The sequence below is a fragment of the Rhinatrema bivittatum genome, chromosome 12 (genome assembly GCF_901001135.1).
Source record: "Rhinatrema bivittatum chromosome 12, aRhiBiv1.1, whole genome shotgun sequence".
Classification (NCBI taxonomy): Eukaryota; Metazoa; Chordata; class Amphibia; order Gymnophiona; family Rhinatrematidae; genus Rhinatrema; species Rhinatrema bivittatum.
Genome location: NC_042626.1, coordinates 40,768,479 through 40,788,847, shown reverse-complemented (window position 1 = coordinate 40,788,847; position 20,369 = coordinate 40,768,479). Strand labels below are relative to the sequence as shown.

General features: G+C 44.6%; 1 protein-coding gene across 4 annotated transcripts in view; it reads right to left on the bottom strand.

Annotated features, from left to right (window-relative positions):
• Positions 1-20,369, bottom strand: part of ARHGAP32 (Rho GTPase activating protein 32) — a 694,843-nt gene that overhangs the window by 205,114 nt on the left and 469,360 nt on the right. For all 4 annotated transcript variants that reach the window (XM_029573155.1, XM_029573153.1, XM_029573154.1 and 1 more), the window contains 4 exons: positions 9,715-9,852; positions 8,732-8,824; positions 8,050-8,172; positions 1,754-1,831 (listed from right to left, as the gene is read on the bottom strand). In XM_029573155.1, the coding sequence (XP_029429015.1) occupies positions 1,754-1,831; positions 8,050-8,172; positions 8,732-8,824; positions 9,715-9,852 (432 nt within the window). The remainder of the gene's footprint in view (positions 1-1,753; positions 1,832-8,049; positions 8,173-8,731; positions 8,825-9,714; positions 9,853-20,369) is intronic.

Below are 20,369 nucleotides of genomic sequence, written 5' to 3'. Positions count from 1 at the left end.
GGCTGAAGGGGAGTACCCAATAAGGAGGGAAGGGTAGTAGAGGGCGACCTTATCTGTTTAGCCAGAGTAGTTCTGACTCAGAGGGCCTGAGTTTGAGTTTGTGGAGCCATTAGACAGCGATTAAAATTCATGATGGCTGAGGTTTGGTTTGATCTTACTTTGATGCAGAGTTGGATATCAGCAGCAAAAAAGTGGCTCTCAATGCTGAAGGACTGGATGAGGTCGCAAATCAGACTAATTCAAATGTTGAAGAGGACTGGTGATAGCACTGAATCCTGGGGCAATTTATAGGTGACATCTTTGAGTGGGGATAATTTGTTAGCCCAGGATGTGGACTGAGCCCTATTATCCAGGAAAGATCTGAACCATTTAAGGACTGCACCTTTGTTGATGATGTCACTTAAACCTTGTATCAGGAGTTGGTTTAAAGCCAGTTCGTTGCCAGACAGCCAACCTTTAATAGCTGATAAGCAATGTGATACTGTATCAAAGGTACTATGTATATATTTAGCTTCCCTAGAAACTAGTCTAAGATACCTGTGTGTGCATCCCATTGCATTTAATATCTTTACACTTTGGGAGAGATGTATACTTAGCTTCCTTCTATGATCTCTGGGACAGGTGAGCATACTATTTTCTCCCTACCATTCTGTCTACCCTTTTACCTGGTACGATGAGAATGACTTGGACTCCTCTCATCCCAGTACTTTCACAGAAGAAAAGAGGGGCAACAAAAATGGTATGTTTATTTATTCATTCATTCTTATTAACCATACACGCAGGTGAACCCTGATCGGTGTGGGGTACAACATATTCATCAAACCTTAATTCAAACAACAAATCATAAATTAAAACAATTCCTTAAATAAAGAGAGATGTCATTCAGGAAAACAGAGTTGGAAAAAAAAATGGCAGAACTACGGACTGCATCTCCCATGAGTCCTTGGGAGGTTAAGGGAGAACACACCTGACTGGAGGAATGGAGGTTGGGGGAGAAGCAATGGAGCTCTCAGGTACACTTAACGAACCTAGCAGGAAGAACCCAGTTGGTCTTGAACAGCAACAGGAGAGAGATGATAGAGTAGGGGGTTGGAGAACAGTAAAAGGAGGAAGGGCGCATGGAAACTGAAGTAGAAAAAATGGAATATATCAAAGGCCTTACAAATCTGAGGTACCGAAATGAGTGAAATTGTTTGAGGCATGGTAAATTTAAACCTGGCATTTGTTTATTTACTGGTGGGCAGTTGGTAGCAGTGATTTACTGTGATGTTGCTGAGAGAAGTGGTGTTTTCAGTAGAACTGCTGGAAACAGAACGGCATTAAGAATTTAGAGTGAAAGGACTCAGCGTTGTATGTTATTAAGGAAACTGATTATGGAACTTTTTGGAAGACTCTGGGTCAGGAGATGTAAATTAAGGAGTCTATTTGGAAGAAAAGGAAGTCTCAAGCTACCATTTGGCTATATGCAATTGATCCAAACATTTTGAAGGATCATGTTCTTTATTTTCTGCTACACTGATATGAGGAGTGAATATAACCTGTAACCTATAAACTGTTCTTCTAATTCTGTGGAGTTAATCTACCAGAGGAAGTTCAGACTGTGCCAAGTGAAAGTATTTTACAGAGTTTTTATCCAAGAAGAGAATACCTATGAATCTAAACTAGTCTCTTAGACGTAGCACATAAACACTGGGCTCCCCTGGACACATGCTTGTATGTATGGAACAATTTGCAGTTAATAACTGTTTCATACCTGAAATCCATGCTTTCCCCTCCACCACGTGGTAAGCTCTTTTGGAGGCATGTCAATCACAGACACAATATCGCCCACCTGCAAAAAAGTACAATTCATAGCTGCCATTAGCTAAAAATCCAAGGGAAGAGTAGCTGCCAAAAGCTGAAAGACGTGTTTACTCCCTGGCCCCAGAAAGAGATGCCAAATGAAAAAGCCAATATATCAACCTATTTGGAGTGGTTTCCAGGCTGGACTGAGATGTGACTAAGCTACACACACACACTGTTATATATGAAGCTACTGACATTATTAGGGGTGGAATAGATTGCCTACATCATTTACATTTGCTGTCTAATAATAACAGAACCACTTGAAGCAATTATCTAAAAAAACAAAACAAAGTGGACTATTGACAGAAGCCCTCTATTAATCTTCATTATATAGGCTGCATCCAAGAAAAAACACAGCACTCTGGTGCTATCTGAAAAGCATCAAGCTAACAGACAGAACAAAAACTCATCTGTCCACTGTTAGGGCTGTACTTCTTCAGTACAACAGAAGTTAACAGAACGTAAGAAAATAACTCTCCTTCTCCTACAGGGGCTGTCTCTGCTCTTAAAGCACCAGTGAAATCCCACATGAGTGAGAGCCTGTAGCGAGAACTCGCAACATCAGACACACATTCCTTTTCATTTACCTTCCTTTTTATTGCCTGCTTGAGAAACAAGTGCTTTAAAAGAAACCTTCCTCTACATGGCCACAGCCATCATTGTCTTAGGCACAGCCATTGAAGACAAACATAAAATACTGACAAGAACTTTAGAACAAGGTGACTAGACAGCTGCAGGCTGAGCCAAGGCCTACTTTTTACCCCCATGGCCTTGCACTCCCAATTAACCTAAACACCGCATGACTACAAGTCCATAGGAGCACTAGGGTAAAACTGTCTCAGCCTGTCCCTTATGACATGGAGCTCTCTTGTCACTTAATTTTAGAGTGGCTAGGGACACACCTAGCCAGTCTGGCTTTCAGGATATCAACAATGATTATGTATGTTTATTGTAACCCGCTGAGCTCTGTGGCTCAGAAGGATATAAATTTTATAAATAAATAAATAGAGTATTCATGAGGTAGATTAGCATAAACTGCCTCTACCGAGTATAAAGCAAAGTCATACATTTTGTAAGTTAATATTTTTGCCTTTTTATGACGCATCAAAGCAGATTACATTCAGATACTGTAAATAATTCCCTAATCCCAGAGGATTTACAGTGTAAAAGGTAGGTTTACTAAGCTGCAATTCGTGATTAATGTGCGAAAAACAGCGTTTCTCACGCGTAAAATGCAGACTAATGTGTGATAATGGCATATCATAGTGATATTGCACAATATTTAATACTAAAATCTGCCGCATATTGAAAGGAGAAATTACTACTTACCTGATAATTCTTTTTCCTCTAGTGAAGGGTAGGTCAATCCTGATTAGTGAGTTATGCACCTCTGCCAACAGATGGAGACGGACCAAAAGCTGACATCACGACTGCATAGTCTTGCCCTGACATCAGTCTGCCACTATTCCCTGGAAAAGCCAAACTGTGGACAAAACTGTTACACTTAAACGTTATTAGCAACAGGCAATCATTCATGTTTCTCAACCAACAGGAACACTGAGCTCAGCCAAAAGAAGGGTAAACAGTGGAGTGCCTCAGGGATCTGTACTTGGACTGGTGCTTTTATATATATATATATATATATATATATATATGATCTGGAAAGGAATACGACGAGTGAGGTTATCAAATTTGTCGACGATACAAAATTATTCAGAGTAGTTAAACTACAAGCGGACTGTGATACATTACAGGAGGACTTTGCAAGACTGGAAGATTGGGCATCCAAATGGCAGATGAAATTTAATGTGGACAAGTGCAAAGTGTTGCATATAGGGAAAAATAACCCTTGCTGTAGTTACACGATGTTAGGTTCCATATTAGGCGCTACCACCCAGGAAAAAGATCTAGGCATCATAGTTCATAGTGGATAATACTTTAAAATAGTCAGCTCAGTGTGCTGCAGCAGTCAAAAAAGCAAACAGAATGTTGGGAATTATTAGAAAGGGAATGGTGAATAGAACGGAAAATGTCATAATGCCTCTGTATCGCTCCATGGTGAGACCGCACCTTGAATACTGTGTACAGAGAGCTCTGTGAGAAGTATGTCCTGTTGGGCGACAAATCACACGATGAACAAGAAGGAGAGTCCTCTGGGATTTCTCTGAAGTTCAGTTGTTACCCCTGATGAACAATAATGAGGACCCATCGGTCTGAGGTGATGAGCGACCAACAATGGGCAAAGCAGAGGTGTGCCCCCCACTGGGGGATTGGGTGGCAGGGGTACAAGTGCTGACTCATGCTCCCTTGCCTCAAGTCAAAACCCCTCAACCAGGGCCTGTTGGGGGGCCGGCTGGGGTCTAGGAGTTCTCCGCTGATGGACGCGGCCAGTGGAAGCAGTACAGGGTGTGCAAGTCTGGGAGGCAGGGGGATAATATTTCCACTGCCTATAGAAAGACCTCGTAGAACTGGGTCGGAAAGGTTTCCATATGGAGGACGGCGGGTCTGAAGCATTGGCAGATAGTTGTTGAAGGGTTTCATGGTGATCCTTCAACTGGGCTACCGCATCCCTGATCTTGTCCCCAAAAAGATTCTCTCCTGTACAGAGGATGTCAGTCAACTTCTCCTGGTCCTCTGTCCGTAGATCAGAAGCACGGAGCCAGGCCATCCTATGGGCACAGATGCCCATGGCAGTCACCCTGGCAGCGGTCTCGAAGTCATCCTAGGTGGATCTCACCTCGTGTTTTCCCGCTTCAATACCTTGTTATGCGATGGCGGATGACTCCTCCTGCTACTGTTGCATGTTCTTAAAAATATCATGGATAGGAAAAGCTACTACCTCCTTCAGGGCATCAATGAATTGGAGGACCTCCAACAACTTATGTTGTGCATCCTCCTCTGTGAGAAGTTGGAAGGGGATGGTCTCGGCCATGGTCCATACAAAGCCCATGAAGGAGGGGTCCTCTGGGAAGACTGGCGCCTTTCCTCTGGGGTGAAGGCTCCAAGTCAGATATCTCGGAGGAAGAAGAGAGTCATCTCCCCATGAATCACAGGGACCCTCTTCCTCGCTGAAGTCCCTGCGGGGCCTATGCGGGTGAGGTCTGTGCAATTCCCCAGACCTAGGCACAGAAGGCCTCGAGGGAACCAAAAGCACCGATGAAGCAGATGGCCTCGGTGGCAGAGGGGGCACCGAAGGTCTTGGGAGACTGGATGGCACAGGCAAGGGTTCAAGGAACGAAGCCCTCAGGACCACTGCACCAGACCGTGCTGGCAGTCTGTGCGCATCTTCCTCCTAGGAGGACCCAATGATGGGAATCGCACCTGAGGGGGGCATCGGTGGCCACTGGGGAACTGAGATTCCCTCGGGCACTGGTTGCGTCAGGAGGTCTCCAAGCAGGACATTTAGATGCTCAAGCAGGAGCACCATGGGGGTCAATGGGGGGGGGGGGTGGTTCAATGCTCCGTAGGGCTTGGAGTACTGCACCCTGCGGTCCAACTCCTCCTGGAAATCCTGTGAGGACAGGATTGATGGAGGGGGATGAGGCATCAACCAGCACTTCTTCGGAGCTCTGAGGAGGCATAGTGCCCGGCACCAATATTGATGAGGAACATCTGGGACTCCCAGGACTGTCAGAAGGTGGGGCCTCCTCACCACTGGAGCCAGCAGCCGCCGATACTGCACCGGAACAGGTGCCATGCATTGATGGCGATCAGTGTCTGTGTTTCCGGGATCTCCCACAATATTTGGCCCAGTCTTTCCCCACGCCAAGGAAGCTGAGGATCCTGATGTCCTTGAAATTGGAGACACCATGGAAAAGCAGTCACCGTCTCCACGGTCCTTAGACGATGCCACCAGGGGTGTAGAAAAGACGTATCTAGCGGTTCCCTTTGACCACAGGGCGTTGATTCCGACGCAGGCGTGGATAGAGCAGACTTTCTGAAGCCAAAATGTTTCTCCATTTTATCAAGACGCACACGATGGCCTTTGGGGGTCATTTGGTCACACAGCTGACACTCCAGGCACAGGATACAAACCTCATGCAGATCCGTGATGTATATGGTCCGCGGGCATTGGGGGCACCAGCAAAAACCAGATAATGCAATGAAAAAGAACAACCGGCAAGCAGTCGATGGCCAGAGGGCCACCGAGAAGCGACGCACGGGAATTAACCACAGAGAAGGTATAAAAATTAACCTACCGCGCTAAGAAGGGGACACTGTGCGGAGAAGGGACAAATGCACCGCGGAAAAGAAGATACTGAAGGGGGGGGCCTCACGTGAATGCTCAGATAGCGGCATGCTGGGCATTCTCGGTGTGCCAGTCAAAGCTTCTAGAAACTTTGACAAAAATTTCCATGCTGGGCTCCATCTAATGATGTCACCCATCTGCGAGGACTATCATCCTGCTTGTCCTAGGAGAACAGAAGGACTGGGGGCACTTCATGAAGTTAACAAGTACCACATTTAAAATAAATTGAAGAAAATTCTTTCACTCACTGCACAGTTAAGCTCTGGAATTCATTGTCAGAGGGTGTAGTTACGGCAGTTAGTGTAGCTGGGTTTAAGAAAAGTTTGGATAAGGTCCTGGAGGATAAGTCCATAAACTATTAATCAAGCTGAGTTAAGGAATAGCCACTGCATTTTACTGGCTTTAATAGCATAGGATCTATTTAATGTTTGGGTACTTGCCTGGATTGGCCACTGTTGGAAACAAAATGCTGGGCTTAATGGACCTTCGGTCTGACCCAGTATGACAACTTCTTATGTTCTCTGATTTTCAACCCACTGCTATAACCACTAGGCTACTCCATGGATATTCTGAAAACCCAAACAGCTAGCTGTGACCCAAGGATTGTATGAGAACCATTGCTTTAGGACATACCAGTTCTGCAGCTTGGTAGCTAAGCTGTACACTGCAATGCAGATACCTGAAGTCAGCCGGTTAACTTTCTCCACTTAGCTGGATAAGTCACTTATCCAGCTAAGTGGTGCCCACTGAACGTAGCCAGATATTCAGTGACACCACTTAGCTAGATAAGTCAGACTTAACTAGCTACGTGTTTTGCAGTGATAGTGTCTAATGATATGAAGTCTGCGAAACAATGCGACAAGGCGATAGCAAAAGCCAGAAGAATGCTGGGCTGCATAGAGAGAGGAATATAGAGTAAGAAAAGGGAAGTGATGTTCCCCTTGTACAGGTCCTTGGTGAGGCCTCACCTGGAGTACTGTGTTCAGTTCTGGAGACCGTATCTACAAAGAGACAAAGACAAGATGGAAGCGGTACAGAGAAGGGCGACCAGGAAGGTGGAGGATCTTCATCGGATGACATACGAGGAGAGATTGAAGAATCTAAATATGTACACCCTGGAGAAAAGGAGGAGCAGGGGTGATATGATTCAGACTTTCAGATACTTGAAAAACTTTAATGATCCAAAGACAACGACAAACCTTTTCAGTCAGAAAAAAAATCAGCAGAACCAGAGGTCACGAGCTGAGGCTCCAGTGAGGAAGCCTAAGAACCTATGTCAGGAAGTATTTCTTCACGGAAAGGGTGGTGGATGCCTGGAATGCCCTTCCGGAGGAAGTGGTGAATTCTAAAACTGTGAAGGACTTCAAAGGGGCGTGGGATAAACACTGTGGATCCATCAAGTCTAGTGGGCATAAATAAAGAGGAGGCAGCAAAACACTGCACGGAGCGGCAGTAGCCACAGAGGCATTCACGGAGCGGGATGCCAGTGGCCAGTGGTTGGTGTTCCATCTTCACGGAGCGGAAGGATGGAGGGCTGCCATCTCCAAAAAAACAAAAAAACAAACAAACAAAACAGGGGTGGGTAAGGGGCAGGGGTGTGGCCTGCTTGTTGCAGCAGTTGCTACCCCTGATTGAGCTGGATGTTCACTAGGATGCGGATACGGCGCTGCTCTCTGCATTGGTGGAGGGGTGGAAGGGAATTGGGGCCGGAGGGTGCTGGAAGCCAATAGTGACGGGTGGGAGGGAGAAAAAGGGGGGGGGGGGGGGGGGAAAGGATAAACTGCGTAGCTTGCTGGGCAGACTGGATGGGCCGTTTGGTCTTCTTCTGCCGTCGTTTCTATGTTTTGTTTTGTTTTGTTTTTAATATCGGGCTCACAATTACTAGATGACAAAATATCTAATTCCTCAAATCTGAGAAATGTAACCTAACATTCAATAGCACTTTATAACGTTACCTCAAAGGACAGCTCATCTGCTGCCTGAGCGTTATATCGCTTAATGACGTGAGCGGCAGCAATGGCAGGCACATTAATGGAGGACTCTTCATGCACGAGAAGGTGATTTCCCTTGTTGTCAATCTGGAATGAATAGACAAGACTGATATTACTGTGCTGTGGAGATCTGAAGCTGAACAGCACTAAAAAAACAATGGATTTGGGCTGGGGCAGAGTCAGGACAATGAGGTTCAAGGACAAACCAAAAAGCAATTTTCAAAAGGTTAAATTAGTAGACATTCAAAGATGATCTTACCCTCGGTAGGCAAATAAATGAACAATATACTTTGTGTCATTGTGTCAAGTTTTGCATTGCCTCTCCCTTTTTTCTAGTTTACAATCATTAATGGATTGTGCTTGGTTTAAGAGATTATATGAAATTTATGTATAAGATACGTATGCAACATACCAGCCAGATATTAATGTAATTTTCAGGCATAAGTCAAATGGGTGAAATTAATATTTTAAACAGCTTTATACCATGAACAAGTATTCCTAAGAGTGAGGAGTATTCTGTGCTGATATTAGTGCAAGTGAAAGTTGCTATTTCACTCATTTTAAATTTCAACATTTCTCCATATAAGGTATATAGGTAAACTTTATCCCAAGAGGGGTTGCTTATCTCTGGACCCTTTCATTGTACCTCCATCCACGTGAGGGCAGGTCCACAGTTGATCTTGTTGCCTGCAATGGCTGAGAGCCGTGACAGGTAAGCCATCAGCATCTGGGTGACAACCTGCAAAAGAGAAGAGAGGCTGGATGATGCTAAAGAATCATTAAGTGGTGTTCATTGCTTTCCCACTGGTTAATGCCTCAGGCCATGCTGACTGTGTGCATCAAAACAATTTCAACGCACATCCAGTATCAGAACTAGATTAACTGCAGATTCTGGGTATTTTTAAGACCAGGCCTTGGTGGAAATTCCCAATGACAATTTGAGGAAACATTGCACTTAGCGTCAACCCTAGGGGGATGCAGGGTCTGGGGCAAATCAGCCTCTACAGGGCTCCTTCTTTCACCTGGATCCCCCTACACATTTTGTTCCTCACTCTTCAATCCCCTTCAACTCCAGACATGTGCCTTTCTCTCTCCCTACTACACAGACACACACGTCTTATCTTTCATGCCTCTCCTCCTCCTCCAATGGCACTATCCTCCTCTATCAATTCCCCTCTGCCCTGTCAGCTCAGTCCTCTCCACTGTTCCCAATGGCAGGAGAAGAGGAATGCTTCATACCTGCATCAGCCTCCATCTCTGTTGACTTTGATCTGAAATCTGTGAGTCAAGAGGTCATGCAAAACTGCAGGGCCCATATATTCAAACCCGAAGACAGTGGAGGGAGAGGGCAGGTGGAGGTAAAAAGCACTGCTCTCTTCCAGCAGTGAGGAATGAATGGAGGGGAAGAAAATCATGACAAGAAGAGGAGAAATGGTTAGGAGACGAATCATGAGGGCGGGAGTATAAAGGATCACTGTGCAGGACCTGGGGCAGTTACACTGATTCATTCTTCCCTAGCAAAGGCCCTGTCTGCACGTGTGCTAATTATCCCTGTCATTGTTTCTCACGAGTCTTTCACTAGATGGGGGGGGGGGGGGGGGGGTGCAGAGGAGAAGGAACAGGCTTTACCTCTGGATTATCCTTGAAGGAGTCGGAGCGGGGCAGCTCAGAGAGCTGGGAGAAGCGCCGGTCATAGATACATAGGTGCAAGTGCTTATCAAGTACTCGGAAATCTTCATAACTCCGTTTCACAATCCAGCTCCTGCCCTGCAGACAGAACACATTAACACCAATAAACCAAGTGTGGCTCATGGGCAGTGAAAGTGAAGGCTCACAATCTTCTGCTCTTTGCAGACATAGAGAAAAGATGGGCAAATGTGCAAAACAAAATTAACAGTATTTTTCAAAATATTGAAACGTGCTAATAAAAAGCCTAAGGGGCTTCGCCATCGTTAGCTTAAAAACTATACTGCTTAAGACCTTGTGTTAGAAAGAATGTGGATAAGACTTTTTTCTAAGCAGGGTACTTTCTTTTTAGGCTCTCACTCATTGCTTAGTGAGAACGGTGAGTGAGTGAAGCCCATCTGTGTTTTTGCCTGGTCACCACACCAGCAAACGGGGCCTCAAACAGTCTGTGGCCCTAAGCAAAGACAAGAGTCTGAGCATCTTACATTTTCTAAGCAGGTAAATAACTGGCACAGTAAACAGAAGTAGTTCTTGCTGGAAGTAAGGCAGATAGCCTAGAGAGCCAGGAGTTTTATGGGATTTCTGCATCTTCTTTTCGCATGGTGACTGCCGACAGAGAATTAAAATGTCACTCTTCCTTTACAGCAGTAAGAGATCCACGTTAGCTTATAAAATTATAAGGACAGTACATGAGTACTCTTGGAATTGATAATAGGTGTACCACATAATGTCCTCTTCTGATGCTTAAAACAAGGCAGCAATAACCAAATGTTAAATTAAAAAACAGCTGGCATTTGTCAGCTTAAAAAATCACACCAGGCTCAGGATTCAGTCCGTCACATATGTGAACCCCTTGGGCTGGTGGCACTGGCATTTTCTCTTGCCGCATTCCCTGGCATTCGACCCCTCAATGGCAGTAAAGAAACACTACCAAAAGAAGCAAACCGGAAAGGTCTGTGGCCATAACCGAGCCCAGTTTGGGTCCTAGTATGGGATGGCTAGTTTTTTGGGTTTTGTTTAATCTTTTACTGCTTTGTTTTTGGGTCCAACAGACAAAAACCTGGTATATTATACTTTAAAAAAAAAAAAAAAAAAAGAGAGCATCCATATGCTGAAAACATTTGTTTCCAACAATAAACACTTCATGTACATGATGCAATTATGACGACTTTCTCCATTTAATCTGAGCATACTCAAATGACAGCACATTTGGGAGTTTTTCACCATCTCCTATATGAAAATTTGACCAGCATGTAATACACAAGGGAAAAGGTGGCCCATTCCCAAAATAGACGTATAGGCACTAGGGCCAGGCTTGTTTTAGGGGAAAAAAGAAAGTGCAAACCTCTCCTCCCCCAAAACAAAAACCTACAAGTCAATTTCTTTGCACCATCTGAAACATTACATCTTATGCCCAAAGATTCAGTTTATTGCATCTTCTGCAAAGGAACAAGAGGGTAGCCAAAACACTTTGTAAACAGAATCGTGTGCGGAAAGCAACTATGGAACTTCCCCGTCTCACCACTACTTGATTGCTAGAATTTAGTGCCTTTGGCAAAAGGTCTGCATTATTCCCATCCCTGGCTGCATTTACAGCTTTTCCAAGCCTACAGCGAAATCTGGTGCATTCCAAAGTGCTCTTCCCAGCAACTCCCCAGTTAAATGTTTCTACTGTGCTCCCAGGATGCCAAGAGAACACGTATCCTTGGTGAGGCTACTGCTGCCATACTCCAGCCTAATACTTACCAATGAAGGGAGTCATTTCTGCACATAAATGCTCTTTTATTAATTTATTAAACAGCATTTTTACGTTTCTTTTCAATTTAAATCAAAGTGGTTGGGAGGAGGGAGGGGATCATGGGATATTTGACTCACTGTATTGATTATTGTTCAAGCTGGCCACTGATAAGTGCCCATCAGTGACCCAGCAACAGACTGTGTATTGCTGTTTGAAAAATAAATAAAAAAGATTTAACTATAAATTAAAGTGGTTGATAAGTCACTTTAGATGCAGATTTATTTATTTTTTTTATAAAATTGACCACCTCATGAGCAGGTAAACTTACTTGGACTGTGCAGAGGCATTCTCTGGGGATTTCATGTATGCACATACTTTTCTATTTTAAAAAGTCTGCATGCACATTTACATGGGAAATGTTTAAGCTCCAGGCAGCAGGCATAACTTATGTGGGTATGTTTAGTGCAATAATTTTCAAAGCAAACATATGTGCATACCTGTGTATGTTTCCTTTGAAAATTGGTATAAGATATGGGTGTATTTGCTGCACAAATTACCCGCGATGTAACTAAGTTGTTCTTGAAAACGAGATTGCCTATGCAGTCCACTGAAGGTTAGTGGGGAAAGGACATTAGACTAGCACAAAAACTGTGTGCTTGGGTTTGTTTTGGGCAATTTTGAATGACATTTACTGTGATCTCCACCTAGTCTGGCAGTGTAATCCACCCAGGTCTTTTAGAACCAGTAAAGATACCTGAAAATAGTATTTGAAGCTCTGTTTTAAACATGGTTGCCGCCATGCACTTTCAGACTTTTCCAAATCTGAAGTCTCATCTTGCTCGCATGAAGGTATATATTATATAAGAACATTACTTACAAAATTCCAAGATATTTCTGTGTAAGGAAACAATTTCTATGGCAAGAATCAGTTTGCCCCTCGGTACCAAACATTTCTATTTGCTGCTAAATGTTCTCAGAAAAGGCATATTTTTAAAACCTTGTATGAACAGAAAACAATATAAGTGCAAACTATTATGGATGAGAAGAAGTAAAAAATTAATCTTTGTTTCATTTTGGGGGATTCCCCCATGAATTTCATTTCACTTAACGTATATTTAGTTTACAAAAACAAACAAAAAAAAAAATTAAAAAAAAACCAAAAACACTTACCCGGACCAGGAGGGGATCAGATGACTAGGCCTAGGCTGTGGTAGGTTGCCACGACTCCAACCTAGGCCCTACTCATGACACAGGCTTGAAGGCCTGGTCCCAACGCCAAGGCTTAGGCCTACGCTAGGACCTCGGCCTGGATTTAGGCCTGATGCTGGGGCTTGGTGCAGAGGCCAGGTCCCAACACTTGCATCTCAGTCTAGAACAAGGTCCAAGCCCAGGCCCGATGCTAGGGCCTCAGCTCAGGAATTGGAGGTCCTCCAATAGCGAACACATGATGCATTAGCTTACTACATTCACTTTTTTTTTTTTTTAACTAATTTGTAGGGGAATGGCCATGAATTGCATTCCACCACTCCTTTTCAGACTTAAGAGGCAGAGCAGCAGAAATGTTCTGCCTCAGCCCCTCCCCTCCAGGCAGCCTGCAGGGGAGGGGGTGAGCCTGGAGCACACAGAGAAGAGAACAGCTACTCTGATCCTGTTCTGCATGGAACAGAAGGGGGAAGATGTGATATTGACACAGGCACTGCAGCATAAAGAACAGATCCAAAACTGGGTTGAATCAGCGCAAATTTGGAACCTGTGAGCAGTAGTGCCAATTGTCAAGGCTTCAGTTCTGGCTACCTTGTTACTGCTCCCACAAGTTTCAAACCTGCGCTAATTCAATCCCATTTTGTGTCCGTTACTCATGGCTTAAATTTCTGCCTGAACAAACTAGAACAGTGTTCTGCCACCTTTTTTTTTGTTCCAGGTCCTGAGGAAATGGAATAGAGCTAATAGTGTAAATCAGTTCTGGTAGCTGAAGGACAGTTAGGGGTTGAGCACTGATGGAGGATAAGGATGGAAGATCACTGGGATAAGGAGGAAGAGGAGTGTGTTTCGGGTATGCATTTGGTAAACAGTGTTCACACCTGGTCCTTGTCCCACCACCTTGCACAAGCAAAATCCTAGCCCTAGCTCCATTTCCTCCCCACCCCGCTCCACAGTTCCTTTTTGTCCACAAATTAAGTCCAGATCAAGTCTTACTACATTGAGGCCATGTCATCTCAATTTCTGTGGCTTCTTCTCACTTTAAAAGGAACTCTTACACGCCAGTTCACTGAAAGCTGTCATGATCTAGAAACATGAATGCAGACAAGTGCTCTCAGAATCTGGGCAGTCACGTTTGAAAGGGGTATGCTACATTCAAACATAGCCTCCTGTTTTTGTGATATCTACATATAGCAAAAACTGCTAAATTCTGAATGGCTTTTGTTTCAAGATAGTCTAGTAGCCACACTGGTCTTAGAGAAAACCAGTGTCTTTGTAGGGTGCAACTGGAGAAGTCCATTAATTGCTATTAATCAAGTTTACTTAGGGAATAGCCACTGCTATTAATTGCATCAGTAGCATGGGATCTTCTTAGTGTTTGGGTAATTGCCAGGTTCTTATGGCCTGGTTTGGCCTCTATTGGAAACAGGATGCTGGGCTTGATGGACCCTTGGTCTGACCCAGCATGGCAATTTGTTAATACCTTTTCAAGGAAAAAGGAAAAAGATGTTGTAGTATATGTGTATTTAAGGCCATAAAGATCCTTCCAAGGTCACCTGAAGAGACCTTTCTGGCCAAATGATTCACACCCTTGATTTGTTTCCTTTCAGTTTCAGACTGTGTATCATGGCCATGCTGGCTGATTTGAAGGTACCCCCTAGGCAGGGATCAGGAGCAGGCATCTCAAGCATGAGGTCTTCTGCCTGACCAGCCAACTTCCCTTTGGGTTGGACCCTCTAGTGCTGGTGCCTGGCAGGAATAATGGCGAGTAGGGCGCAGGGTTAAGGACAGGGCACCCACTGCAACCAGCAGGCGGTGAGAAGCAAGGAGATGGAAAGGTGCCCTGGCCGCACTGAATGAAAGCAGGGGTGAGAACCAACAAGGCAGGGCCTGACAAACAAGCACAAGGCCGGGTCAGTCCAGAGACTAAACAAAAAACCGACAAATAAATAAATAAAATAAATATCTGGTATAGTCTGCGGCTTGGAGGCTGTCAGAAACAAAGGTTTGGATGCTGCCCTGGGATGTGCTGCAGGAGCAGTCAGGACTGGGGTAGCAGGACTGAATTTAAGTCCACCTGGAGTGGACTGGTTAGGTCAGGGTCTGTCTGGAGCGGAGTAGCTGGGTCAGGGTTCTCCTAGAGTGGAATAGTTGGCTCAGCCTGGAATAGAGCTGTGGCAGGAACTGGCCCAGCTTGCTGTGGAGATGTGCAGGGAAAGCTGACACAGCCTGAAAGAAACATGGCAGAAACGGGCTCAGCATAGCATTGCAGAGATGTGGCAGGAAAAGCTTGAGCCATAAAAAGCACTGTGAACGAAGTCTTAGAATCTGTGAGCACCGAGACCTGAAGCAAGGTCTCTGGTGCTGCCGTGAAGGAAGCAACCTGAGGTAAAGTCCACAGTCTGAGATGAAGCCTTGGATGCTGTAGAGGCAGCCTGGAGAGTTATGGATGCTACACTGGGTACAGTCTGGAGAGTCTTCCTGGGCGTTGCAACAGATGCAGCCTGTAGTAGGATCGCTGGCGGGGGTTCTATAGCCTGTAGCAAGGTCTCCTGTACTGTTTCTGTAAGAGCACCCTAACAAAGAGTCTTTTAATCTGTTATAAACACATCCAAAGTAGAGTTCTTGAGCCTACTGCAGGCTCAAGCTGGAACAGAGGCTTAGATGGTGCAAGAGAAGCAATCTGAAACAAGGTCAGGAGGCCTATTGTGAGCACAGCCTGAGAATGGAAATGTTGTGGGAGCAGCCTGGACCAGATTCTTGAGAAGTGCTGCAAGAGTGGCCTGGCCTGGAATCTTTGAAGCTGGGCCTGAATTAGGCATATGGCCTGAAGCATAGTTTGACTTCCTTCCAGGAGGCAGATGCAAGTCTTGGAATTTGGACACCAGGGTCACCACAGGAACAGAATCCTCTGTATCAGAATTTAAAACAGGGCCCGGCCTGGAATCTGGCACTGGATTCAGTTTGTCAGGTATGAAGATGGGTTCAGACTTGATATTAACCTCGTGGCTAGGGACAGGTTTTGCTGGCTGGGGCAAGGGCTCAAAAGCCAGGATTGGAAGTGGCTGGCTGAAACACAGACATGGGAAGCTGAACTGCAACTGTTTTTTGGAAGAGGCTGTAGATTGGCAAGTGTAGGCTTTTTGAAGACTGAGATAGTTTTAGGAGAAGCTAAGAGACAATTTTAGTCAAGGTGGAGTCAGACAAAATGTCTGTGGAGGAAGCACAAGCTACTTTTCCTGCTGCTACAGCATATCTCGTTAAGGCCTGACTTAAAACAGCTAGTGGAACAACTTGCAAGGGGGAAATCAACTTGCTGACTTACAGTCACAGAGTCTGAATTGAGGGCAGCTTTCTGGGTTGAAATCATGGATGCTGAACTGAGCAGGGGCAGCTGACTGATTAGGAGCCATAAAGATGATTTGGACCCTGATAACTGAAACAGGGACAATGGAGGAATAGCTGGACAGGATTCTGGAACAGGATTCTATTTAGCAGGTACTGACTTCTTGGAAGTTTGATTAGGCTTGACTAGGGCTGGCACAAACCGCAAGTCTAGCAGAAGCTAACACAAACAGTCTTAGCTGGCATGACTTCCAAGCTAGTTACAGTGGGGGACAGAAATACATGGACTATACTTGTAACATTTGATTGCAGATCTCTACTACTTTAGATTCTGCTGTGCTGAAATAGTTTTAGATTGGGCTAGGGGAACAATGTCACCTTTGGTCACAAATTATGATGCTTTAAGTGCTTGCTTTTAATCATTGGAGCATCAAGCTGGCATAGACGCTGCTGAATAAGGCCATGAGGAAGAGACTTGGAACCTAAAAATCAAACATTTGTGCAGAGATCCCCCTGAAGCAGGAAATCATCTGCAGCGTGGACCATATTTAAGATAAGTGGAACCTATAGACATTATCGGAAAAACAATGAAAACTCGGCTCCAATGATTAAATAATAGGGGCAAAGCAAGCACTTAGTCACAATTTGTGATCAAAGGTGGCATTGTTCCCCTCAGTTATGAAGGTCCCAAAAAATAATATAATGTAATAAAATAAAGTTTCAAGTAGCACTATATACATAGTTCAGAGAGGTGAGACAATTCTCTGGAGGACACAGGTCATGCCATTCTTTTATACAGAGAGAAAGTTTACAACATGATAATCAGATCAGAATGCCAGGAGATGGGACTATTTTTAATTTTAACCAGGGTATGTATTTTTTCCTACCTTAGCAATGGTCATAACTGAATTGATTCCTCAGTGCAGCTGGATGGCAGAGTGTTAAACTGCCCCTCCCGCCCCCCAACACCAATACTGTACATGTTCTCAGTCAAAAGGCCAAGAAGAGAGTATCCTTTGCTTATAATGCAGACTGTGCTTTCATCTCCAGGGAGATTTCGTTCTTGTCTATGACTGGCAGAATTCAGCCCAACATGGCAAAAAGCCCTCTAATGACCTCATTAAGTCATGCTTACTGTATTCAGACACCTTAGCACAGGGTGTATAATTTTTGTCTGCTAAACAATCTTTTAGTGTAGCAAGGACATATGTTACAACGCCACAGATTGCAAGAAAAACTGCTGGCAAATATTTGCAGCAAAGGAAATCAGAGTTGGGAAGTTGACAGTGCCTATTTAAATGTAGATAAAAATGTGATTTACAAATTGAAAATGAATGCAAGCCCAGCTCTTAAATCATTTTCTCCTTCTGAAAGAATACAGCACTTATTTTAGCATTATGCAAACTCTGAGAACTCCTCCTTTTGAAGCCAGTTGAATTAAAATGCACTTTTAAAACTGTGCATTCTAGGTTTTCAACTTTTTGGGGTTATCTGGATCAGAGAGAAGAAATCATTAAAAAGAGACCTTTATAACCTCGTCCACAGCAAATCTGTATAGATAGCATCTGGAAAAAAAAAAAAGAACCAAGAGCAGAAGCACCACCACAGACCCTGAAGTAACAAAGAGTGCTGGAAAGTTTGTTATGCCTGTAGGGGTCACTGTTGCTAGGGGAGACCTTCAAAGCTGTCTGGGTTTTACTTGCCTGGATGGAATTCTACTATGACGCTTTAATCCCCCCTTGTTACAAACCACAGGGAAAAAAAAATCAAAACACCACCTCAGTCTTGACAAAATTTATTTCTAAAGAATTACTTGTAAATCAGCTAAGGAAAAGGTAGGGAACTTTAGTAGGTGCCTTTTTTCATTTATTTCTACAGATATCAAGGTCCTAAAAAGAGCGGAAGGATAGCTGGAAAACATGGTATCAAAGTTACCACCACGGCTACTACTTTTGCCTTTGTATGGATGGAAAGATGCCTACAGGACAACCCACTCAGTAAAACAGGTGGCAAGACTTAGAAGCATCCATCAAAATGCTACTTGAGGCATCTGAGATGGAAAATTCCACTGAAGAGGAAGGAGCGACTGGATCTCAACATGACAGCCGGACGCAGATTGCCAAAGCTAGTAGAGAGTCCCCATGCCAACTCCACCTTCTCTCGAGCTGAAGGTGAAAGCCATTTCAGGATGAGGAGGGACCAAAGCTCGTGAACCCCAAAGCAGCAGCAACAGAAGCAACTACTGTGCCCTAGGAAGGAAAAGATGGGGGTGGTCTGGCAATTCTCTTCCGAGAAGCAGAGAAGCATCCATATGCCAATGAGGCGTGCTGTGCTATCTGCCAGGCGACAAGATTCAAGACGTCATGGAGAGATTGCTAAGGTTCACGGCCATGTGAAAGATACATCTATTTGTACGGCGTCCAACTGTCAGATTCATGCAGGGCTTGCTTCACTTGAAGCCCCCTTGCTATTTCTTCAGCTCTCTTTAAGCCGTTTGACTTCTGTGAACTGAAGTACTTGACCTGAAAGGTCATTATTATTATTTTTTTTTTTTTTATAGTGGTGGTCACCATAAGAGCCAACTTTTGAAAATGATTGGGGGGTGCTGAACTCATTACAAATTACAGCAACCCTAGCAAAAAAAAAGTAAAAAACAGAAAACCATGGGTTATGAGTGTTACCAGCAGCCTGTATTTAAAAGTCCAGAAAAGCAGGTAATGTGGACATAGGGAAGGCTCATGTGGCCAAGCCAAAACAAAGTTTGACCAGTTCTCGTCCCTAACCCCAGGTATTGCCCACCAGTCTCCTCCCTCCTGCTCCATTCCCTACAATAGCCCATCCACACCAGTCTCTTTCCCCATCTCAACCTTCGTCACCATTATTCTCTCTCCACCCCATTTTTCTCATTCTCCTAATCTCCCCTTCCTTCTCCTCCCATCTTTTCCTCTGTTCTCCCTCTTCTTACTCTGTCTGCACTCTTTACTTTGTATTTTTTTGGGGGTGGTGGTGGGGGAAGAGGAGATTTAGTGCCCCAGCCACACTTCCTCCAACCCCATAGCTTGCTCTGCATCTCATTTCCCCACTACCTTTCCCTTCTCTTTTCTCCTTCCAGTTCCTCTTCCCATCCCTCCACTCCGCAGCAGGTTCATCCTTACTTCTCTTTAGCCGGCTACCCTCCTCTGCAGATTTGGGTTCAGCCACCCCCTTCACTGATTGCCACTCCTCAACAACATATTAGCCTTCCCTTCATTGGCAGGCTCAGCTCACCTTTCAATCTGTGATTTCCCCCTCCTCCATAAGCACTGCCCTGCTCGGCACTCCCTGAGCTCGGGCACTTTTTTCCTAGAACTTTTCCCGTCTCTCCACCCCTTGCAATATTTCTCCTGACACTCCCAGCTTCCAGGCCAGAGCCAGCCCCCATCCCTGCAGAGTCCACATAAGACCCTCCACTGTCTGTATGCCCTGAGCCCTAGCAGATGAGCAGTTAGTATCTCCCCAGCAAGTGCTACCTCCTGTCCTCAAAATGGGAACAGAGATAACTGTTGTCTTATGGGATACAGCAGGGAAATATTTTATTTATTTTTGCGAACAAGGGGAACAATGCTCACCTAAATTCCCCCTCAGTTCAAGCCCTGACCGCAGCCCCTCACAATACCGGAGCTGCCAATTTTTAAGAGAGATTTTGAGCCTATTATAGTGCAGACTACCACAACCTCCTCCTCCCTTCCTCATCCTGTCAGTAAATACCATATTTACCCTGCAGGGCTGGAAGAAAAAGACAGCTATCACCTCCCCTCTTCCTTGATCCTGCCCAGCTAGCACAGAAATCTTCACCAAACTTTACATAAACAATTTTCCAACTTTTGTGTCTGTGGTCTGAATCTATCCTCTGTCTCTGCTTCAACTTGGCTTTTCTTAATTTCCTTTCTGCCTCCTCATTCCATTTTTCTTTTAAAGATTATTTTCTGCTCCTCCGTTCAGTTCTTTATCATTTCTGTTATTTTTCCTTCCATGTGTATTTCTCTTTCTATCCACCAGATGTCACTCCACAGTGCATTATCTTATCACACCTCCTCATAGCCTCTCCCTTCTGCCACTTCTATCTTTCTCATCTCTTCTTGCTTCTACCCTTGATCATGATCCACTCATTTTACAACCCTTCTCTTGCTTTATCTCCCCTATCAACACTCTCCTCTCTGTCTACACAGCTCCTTCTCTAGTCACTTTCACCTTACCACTGCTCCACTTATCTTCTCTCCCAGCTTGCTTCCCTCCTTTCCCTTCTCTCTCAGCTCATGTTCCCTTCTCTGGCCCC